This window comes from Sinocyclocheilus rhinocerous, unplaced genomic scaffold (genome assembly GCF_001515625.1).
Source record: "Sinocyclocheilus rhinocerous isolate Xijiao unplaced genomic scaffold, SAMN03320098_v1.1 scaffold2440, whole genome shotgun sequence".
Classification (NCBI taxonomy): domain Eukaryota; kingdom Metazoa; phylum Chordata; class Actinopteri; order Cypriniformes; family Cyprinidae; genus Sinocyclocheilus; species Sinocyclocheilus rhinocerous.
The window spans coordinates 133,247-142,686 of record NW_015659942.1 but is presented as its reverse complement, the minus strand read 5'-3'; the positions used below and the strand labels follow the sequence as shown (position 1 = coordinate 142,686).

The window sequence follows — 9,440 nt, the reverse complement described above, 5'->3', positions numbered from 1 at the left end:
GTAATTTGTGTATTTGTTCTTATTTTTGCTGGCTGTTCTCTTGTGTCTTTAATCATGTTTAAACTTTCTTAGTTAATCTAGTAGTATTTGCTGTGGTATCAAATAAGTACTTCGCTTTAAGTAATAAATGGAAAGCAAGTTAAATAGAAATATTTTTCTTTTCTTGCTGATCCGAAAAATGAACCGATCCGTGGGTCAAAAACCGTAATGTGATCCGAACCGTGAGATTTGTGATCCGTTGAACCACTAGTCGTATTTATTTTTTAACATGCAAAAATTTCAGACGAGAATTTCAGACTCGGTGTGCAATGACCTAGAATAGTATACACACATCGGATCGGTCTTGTCTTACCGATACCGATCAGAAAATGCCAGCATCGGAGTCGATACCGATACTGAGTATCGGATCGATGCATCCCTAGGCTAAACAGGTAGTGATGCAGAATCGGTGGGTGGAGCTAAACAAGCAGTGATGTAGAATCTGTGGGCGGTAGGGTTGCTGCGATAGATGGTGTTGACGGTTTTACCGGTGTGAAGCCTCTACACCGGTTATGTCACTTGCCCACCACGACACCGACCCCACCGTCGTTTTGATTATTTATAGTAATAAAAATAATTTAGTTCATTTAAAGAACAGACACTACAATTAAAACTGAATGCGGCTGCTCAATGCAGTGTGCCGAACGACAGTCGCATCACATCAGATTTAATTTATCACGTGAGAAGCTGACAAGAAGAGTGAGGTGGGACAGACAAGACGATGACAGAAGAGTTTCAAAACGACATGCAGAAGCGCCTGTTTTAAAAAATATTTTAGATTTTGAAAAGTCTGTTGACTTCTGCCATTTATATAAAGTGATATATACTTTTTTATTTGGTTCCACAATGTTTGCTGATTTTTATTTAAACTCTTTTTTTTTTACATCAAGTATGCCGTGTCTCCAAGCTTTCTTATTTGTTTTGCTAATAAACATACGTTTCTTATTTATTTGGTTCCACAGTGCATAGCCTACTGATCTTCAGTTTTGTATACCTAAACTTTGTGTAAGTTATTTGTCATTTTATATTAGGCATATAGCATGGTGCATTTTTATTCGTTTTGTTAATAAAAGTTCTATGTTCTACGTTGTATTTTGTTGTTGCTTGAATTGAATCAAGCAATTGATGCCGAATTGCTGCTAATTTGAAAGTGAAAATAAAATGCGCACAGCGCTTTTACAAACGGTGGGCAGTGCTGTAGAATCGGTAGGCGGGGCTAAACATACAGTGCTGTAGAATCGGTGGGCGGGGATAAACAGGCAGCGATGTAGAATCGGTGGGCAGTGCTGTAGAATCGGTAGGCGGGGCTAAACATACAGTGCTGTAGAATCGGTGGGCGGGGATAAACAGGCAGCGATGTAGAATCGGTGGGCGGGGCTAAACAGGCAGTGCTGTAGAATCGGTGGGTGGGGATAAACAGGCAGTGATGTAGAAGCAGGAGTTGATCTTCTTCTGCGGAGGCGGTGCTTATCCACACTATTACATCATAGAGTAGAACATTCCACAAGATGTGGTTTTGGCAGACTGCCTTCAATATAAGCTGTTTTTAGACTAACGAGAAAGTTTTGAGTTCTGAAACTTACAAAGATGTTTTTATATTACAATGACCTTGTGATGAGTGGGGCGAGGCCAAGAGCTGTTGGAACAGAGCGAGGCCGGTGGAGTTCATGATAATGAGCGACACCTGTGCTACTTGCCGGTCTCGCGTCCCACGGAGGAGCTCCGGAAGGATAAAGGGAGGAGTAATGACAGTGAAGGACGAGAGACCGGTGAGTGGCGCAGGTGTCACTCATTATCATTAACTCCACCGGCCTCGCTCCGTTTCCACGGCTCTCGGCCCCGCCCCACTCGTCACAGACCTCTTATATTTCAAAATATCAAGGGAATTTTGGTTTCTCAGTTCATGACCCCTATAAAGATAAAGTGCATGGACATCGTGAACTCAATCAGTGCACTCATGTGTCCATTATGGCACTGATGATGCTCACTGTGTTTGCGTGCAGGAGGAATGAGGAGCTTCATCAGAGCACTGTTTCTGATCGCTGTTGGGATGGCGGTGTGTCAGCAGACGCTCGCTCACTCGCACCATCATCACGAACACTCTCACGGAGATGGCGGCTGCCACGGACACTCACACGGAGGGGTCAAGATGCATCATGGGGCCAGCAAATGGAGCGCTGAAGCCAACCTGCCCCATGCTGAAGACGAGCATCACGGGCATGTGCACGATCACGATCATGGACATTCACACAAACACGGAGCAGAGCGAATGAAAAGCGATGTGGAAGCAGGGAAGCGGAACATGGTGGAGCTCTGGATGCAGGTAAAACACACTGATGGATGAGATTGTCACAGTAAGTCAGTAACTTTAGATTCAGTGAATTCTATAAAATGTTAATACTTAATACAGTCATAAAGTACTTATAAATCATTTGCAAACTAGTTAATTCATAGTTTATAAATTGTAGTCTGAAATTGTTAGCACATTCCAAGCTAATGATTTTTGGTTCCCAGAACGTTAGTTTTTTGTTTGTAAAATGTTCCCCTAACATTATTCCAATGTTCCCAGAATGTTCGTTTTTTTGTTCCCAGAACATTTTTTGTTTGTTTGTAGAACATTATTCTAACATTCCCCAAACATTACTATAATGTTTTGGCTCCCAGAATGTTCGTTTTTTTTTGTAGAATGTTGCCATAACGTTAGTTTTTTTGTTCCCAGAACGTTCGTTTTTTGGTTTCTAGCGTTCCCCTAACAATATTATAACGTTACCAGTGTGTTAGTTTTTTGTTTGTAGAACATACCCATAATGTCGTTATAACGTTCCCAGAACATTATTTTGTTAAGGTTTTTTTTTTTTTGGTTTAACAGTTTTCTTAGCAGAAGTAGAACGTTAGTTTTTGGTTTGTATAATATTATTATAACGTTATTTTAACATTCCCTTAACGTTATTATAATGTTTCCCTAACCTCTTTACTCAATATGATTACCCCTCTGTACATCAGTAATCATCCAGCACACTCACGACCCAGTATAGTATAAGTGGTATGGACGCCTAATCAGTATTACAGAAATCATATCTTGTTTTCATCTATTGTTTAATTAGGAAAAATAATCTGAGCACATCATATGTAAGATTAAATAATATTAAATCTGTCCTTTACGGGGTACCCAGAATTTACATTTCTTCAACACCAAATTAAAATGACTGCTACACAGTGTATGGTTTATAAAATATGACATTTATTCACTGATATAAATTTTTTTGTTTTTTTTTAATTACTTGACTTACATTCTTGACTTACATTCATACAGTGCATTCATTTCTTACCACTGAAGTGTACAGTTTGTGCAGCGGGACATTCTTCTTTTGATCCGTAAACAAAAACTTCTCGTTTAACATCATGTTCTCTTCAGTTAGGCATGTCAAATCCCTCTGAAATCATATTTACTCTCATAATTATATTAATTTTAAGTAATCTTTCAATAAAGAGATCGATGAATGAACGAGTCAGTTAGCCAGTAAAACAAAATTACTGTAAATTTTTTAATTCTGTGAGAGTGGTGAAGCGAGAGTAAATGAAGATGAAACAAACCCACGCATTTATTATTTCTGTTATCACTCTATGCTTAACCCTGGCTTATTATAATTTAAAACGTGTTTTGATTGATCTAATTTCTGTATTTTAATAAATACAGTATTTTATTTGCATTAAACGAATTTCAGGACTGTGTCATTACACAAAAAAAAAACATCTGCAACGTTTCATTAGAAAGATAGTTTACAGGGTTATAAAATAACCTGAGAATAACCATTAGGAAATGTTCTATATGAGTTATTTTTAGGTTATTTTAAAAATAACCACCCTGCAACTTTCTGGAAACTTTATTTTGTGGTTGGAAAATAATAATCTTGAATTTGATTGCTTCCATTGTCCTCATTTGTAAGTTGCTTTGGATAAAAGCATCTGCTAAATGACTAAATGTAAATGTTATGGAGTAACCAGAACATGAGACATGCGGATCCATGTGCAAAGCTTTTATTAAGACGTAGTCATAAACAGGAATAGGTCAGACAATGGCAAACTGGTATGTAGAAGACAAGGCAAGGGTAGTCCGGTAAACAAGCGAGGGTCAAATCCAACAGGGCAAGACTAGAGAGATAATCCAGGTACAAAGCAAAGGTCCAGACAGGGGCAAACAGTATCCGAACAGGGTAAGACGAGAGAGGTAATCCAAAGTACACAGGCAATGATCAGAAGACGAGAAAACGGACAAGGCAAGACTAGGCTAGACTAAGAAACTTAAAGCAGGCTCCGTAACGTAGCTATCACAACTAGCGATATGCGCATACAATACTCGGCAGCCTGAAAGGGATCTGAGTGATCAGTGCAATGGATGATGGGATATGTAGTCCGAGATGACATGCAACAGTTTGTGTAGTGCAAGAGTCAATGTAATGGAAGGGTGACCTCTGGTGGTGATTGAACGGAAGTCCATGGACAGGATTCGTGACAGTAAATCTAATAACCTAAAAATAACGATTAGGGAACATTCTCTGTAAGTTATTATTAGGTTATTTTAAAAATAACCATACTGCAACATTCTGGGAATGTTATTTTATGGCTGCAAAAAATAACCATTAGGGAACGTTTGTCGAGAAGTCATTTTTAGGTTATTTAATAATAACCACCATGCAACGTTCTGGGAAGCGCATATTTTTATAATCCTACTGCTCAAAATACCTGGGATTTTCCCAAAATAACCACTATATGGAGTCAAGATATAGTTTTGTTGTTGATATGGACTAGATTGACAAGAGTGATGTAGTAATGTTCACTATGAAGCTTACACTGTCGATTTGTAAACCGATTTAACAGGTTCAATCAAAAGAATCAGTTCGTTCTTGAATCAGACACCGCTTCTGCGTCTCGGAGCACGTGATATATTATAAGGAGTAACGGTATGTTTTATGAAATGTAGTGAAGTAAAAAGTACGATCTTATGCTTTGGAATGTAGTGAAGTAAAAGTAAAAGTTACTCAAAATAAAACGACTCCAGTAAAGTACAGATACTTGAAAAATGTACTTAAGTACAGTAACGAAGTAAAGCTACTCCGTTACTGTCCACCACTGGTAAATAAACTGCAGAATGTTTTCTAATACACGCATGAACTGCATGTGTTCAAACAGCGCTGCGCGAGCTCGCTAGCCAGGGTTCAAGAGTCCAAAGCGCGAGGAAATTCTGCTCTGAAACAACGTTACTCATCAGTTGCTCAGAATTTTTTTTTTTTAGGGCTGTCAATCAATTAAAATATTTAATCGCGATTAATCACATGATTGTCATGAGTTAACTCGTGATTAATCACAATTTAATCGCACATTTTTATCTGTTCTGAATGTACCTTAAATTAATACTTTTCGCGTTTTTAATACTCTAATCAACATGGGCATGGACAGATATGGATGCTTTATGCAAATGTATGTTTATTAGTGAAACCATACACAACATAGAGCATGAAGACTAGACATGATTCAAAGGTCATAGATGTTTTTCAAATAACTTGTTCATGTCTATTAGACACATGAAAAAAACAACATAGAAATACCAGGTTCCCATTACTTCTCTTTTATTTGCTCTGAGCAATTTACTTACACAAGCCTGCTCACTTCTTCTGAACATGCAAAATGTACATTTATTATTTATTATTACATTTGTTTGCCTCTCTGTGCCCACATACTTAAAGGGTTAGTTCACCCCAAAATGAAAATTCTGTCATTTTACTCACCCTCATGTCGTTCCAAACCCGTAATGGCGGAAGACGTAACTCAGTGGAGAAGAATTGTTAAATAAATTGTTATTTTTGTTTTCTTTGCACTCAAAAAGTATTCTCGTAGCTTCGCAAAACTGAAGTTGAGCCACTGATGTCACATGGACTGTTTTACCAATGTCCTTACTACATTTCTGGACCTGGGGACATTACAGTTGCGTTGTGGTCTATAAAGGGTATGAGAGCTCTCGGATTGCATCAAGAATATCTTAATTTGTGTTCCGAAGATGAACAGAGGTCTTACGGGTTTGGAACGACACGAGGGTGAGTAATTAATGACAGAATTTTCATTTTTGGGTGAACTATCCCTTTAATTTTGATGCAGCTAAATTCTCAATAAAACTGTTTTCATTGATATATTTTGAGAATGAGAAACAACATAATATCTGTTTTAACTGAAAGCGAGTTGCTCCTCTCAGCCGCTCGCTGAACAGAGCAGTACCGGCGAGTCTCAGAAACTAAATAGGCCTAAGGTTTGGGCAAAGCCTAAAGATTTGTCGCTAGGCGCTTTTTTGAAAAAAAGAAGAAAAAAAAAGTAGCTAAGTTGGCAACACTGTGCATCTCCATTTCTCCAACTACGGGCTAGGCTACGGGTCAAAAAGAAAATGAGTGCCATTAAAATGAATTTGCATTAACGCGTTATTAACACATTCATTTTGATAGCCCTATTTTTTTAAATTAATTTTTACAAGGCATGTGACAATGCAATCTGTGCGACAAATTCGTATTGAGAATCATTTATAAATCTGCTGTTGTCAACAAAAAGAAACACTGAGGTCTTCTTGCGGGTTTCCGCCAAAAGAAAAGCTGAGAAAAAGCTAGAATTCCATCAACATTCATATTGTTAGTATTGTAATTTTACTGTTCTGTAAAATAAAATAAAAAGTCAAACAATAATAATAATTACAACAGTTCTATTAAAGGGGTCATCGGATGCAAAATTCACTTTTACATGTTGTTTGAACTGAAATGTGTCTTGAACTGAAATGTGTCCCTATAATGATAAAAATACACCCAGTGTTTTTTTTAAATCCCCAAAAATCATAACCACTTTCTCAGATCAAGCCGTTCTCAGATTCTTGACCCAGGCCCCTCCCACGATAGTTGATTGACGCTGGTGTTTTATCACAGCTCCGCCCTGAGTGAGCTGTAGACAGTCCTCCATTGTTTCACCGCCGGAGCAGATGTAGACAAGAATGACTCCTAAGAGATTGAGGTGTTCTGTTGTTGGATGTAATAATGAACATAGCAGTCGTCATTTACTCCCGACATCTGAGCCGCTGAAAACGCAGTGGATTACGTTTGTTTCTGAAGGGAATGCGTCCCCGATCTGCCTAAATGTGTTTATGTTCACACGAATCATTCGTGATCAAGCATCACCTCCAGAAGAAGTGTGTATAAGCTTCTTTAATGAATCTTTGCAAATCGCCTTTCCTAATAACGTGCTAGTTAGCGAGTTCTGCGGCTAAAGTAAACAGTCTCATGAGAACAGCTCGGGCGGGGTCAGCAGAGCTCATTAGCATTTAAAGGGACATGCACCGAAACGGCTCGCTGTGAACAGAGCTGTTTTTGACAGGGTAAAAAGGGTGTTGTTTTACACTACCATTGAGAAACTTTAACCAAAATATGTTATAGACTTTTCATTAAGACCCTAAAGAATCATATGAAAATGGGTGTTCGGTATTCAGCCTTCGGCCCAGTGTTTCATTTTGTTCGGTTTCGGCTTTGGCCAATAATTTTCATTTCGGTGTATCCCTACAATTAAAATGTTTTAATTACAATGACAATGAATGAAGAACTCACAATTTAGTTACACTTTGTATCCGTGTTACAGTGTAATTATACGTTTAAGTACTGAGTAATATTAATTAACTACATGTATTTACTAAATAGGTTTAGGATTAGGGTTTGGTTTAGGGTTACTTGCATGTAATTATGCATAATTTAGTGTTATTATAATAGTAATTACATGTAACATATGTAACAGGGACACCTTAAAATAAAGTGTTACCTACTATTTGTACATAGTATGTGTGTGTGTACTGTGTATAAATACACAACCATGCATGTATATATTTAAGAAAAATATGTTGTTTATATATTAAATATATTTATATTGCATATAAATTAAATGAATATAAATATATACTACATGTAAATTCATGTAAATATTTTCAAAATATATGTGTATTCATATATACATAATAAATATACACAGTACACACACATATATTATGTAAATAAAAACGTTTATTTTGGATGCGATTAATTGCGATTAATCGTTTGTCAGCACTACTTTTAATATATTAATAATGTAGAAACTACAATTTATTAACTATGAATTAACTATAACCTAATAGTATGCGAATGATTTAGTTTTTTTTTGTAGTTTTTTTACTGCTAAGTGTTTTTATGTTTTGAATTATGTGTAGTCATAAGTGTGCATATACTGTATATGTTTTACATGACTCATGCAATCAGATTACAAACTGCTGGACCATCTGAAGTTAAACAAAATAATCAAAATAATATTGACTTGATCAGAATGGGATTAGGTTATGTTTACATGTATATATTTAAAGCTATAGAGCACATTAACCACAGAAAAATAATATTCAGAACATTTAGAGAATTCTGACATGTTGTTTTTATTTGTCAGTCCTCAGGCGCTCTGCAGTGCCTCCTCTAACCTCCAGGGGTCTGTGGAGGTCCAGCTGTAAACTCTCTCTCTCTTTGCTGGTTGTAGGCGGTTGGAGCGACTCTGCTCATCAGCGCTGCTCCCTTCCTCATCCTCTTCCTCATCCCGGTGCAGTCAAACACGGACCAGCACCAGAACCTGCTCAAAGTGCTCCTGAGCTTCGCGTCCGGAGGTTTGCTCGGAGACGCGTTCCTGCATCTCATCCCTCATGCGCTGGGTGAGTGAGTCACGTGACCATCACATCCTGTCACATGACCGACCGTAGCCTTGTCTGTAGTTTCCCTTGCGTCTATACTGGAATAATATAAATATATTAGCGTACTCAAGTCAAGTCCGAACTGAAGTCTTATTACAATGCAGATTGTGTCAAAGCAGCTTTACAGTATTAAACAGGGAAATAGTGTGCCGTTCTCCTCTGGCCAGACGAGACCAGCAGTTTAATTCTAGGATGCAGCAGAGTTTTCTGAATTGTGTATTGTTTTATGAACTGTATAAATCCATGTCTAGCTTTGGTAGTGTAGATTTCATTTATATGAAGAGCTGACTCGGCTACTGTTGCAGGCAGATGTAGTTCTGAAATCTGCCCTGCTAACCAGTCGAACCTTCACCCCTCGATTTCATCTCAACACAGAGCCTCATTCTCATCACGGCCAGTCGCACGGAAGCGGCGAGTCACATGGTCACTCACACGGTAGTGAGGAGTCACATGGTCACTCACACGGTAGTGAGGAGTCACATGGTCACTCACACGGTAGTGAGGAGTCACATGGTCACTCACACGGTAGTGAGGAGTCACATGGTCACTCACACGGTAGTGAGGAGTCACATGGTCACTCACACGGTAGTGAGGAGTCACATGGTCACTCACACGGTAG

The 9,440-nt window shown here is 38.1% G+C and overlaps 1 protein-coding gene across 4 annotated transcripts in view; it reads left to right on the top strand.

Moving 5' to 3' along the window:
* The window catches only part of LOC107724641 (zinc transporter Slc39a7-like), a 23,296-nt gene that overhangs the window by 9,250 nt on the left and 4,606 nt on the right, over positions 1-9,440 (top strand). For 2 of the 4 annotated variants that reach the window (XM_016533642.1, XM_016533639.1), the window contains exons 2-4: positions 2,043-2,362; positions 8,614-8,782; positions 9,197-9,244. In XM_016533642.1, the coding sequence (XP_016389128.1) occupies positions 2,048-2,362; positions 8,614-8,782; positions 9,197-9,244 (532 nt within the window). In that variant the 5' untranslated portion in view covers positions 2,043-2,047. Of the gene's footprint in view, positions 1-2,042; positions 2,363-8,613; positions 8,783-9,196; positions 9,287-9,440 lie in introns of all 4 variants that reach the window. The other 2 variants (XM_016533643.1, XM_016533641.1) reach the window with 2 other exon arrangements.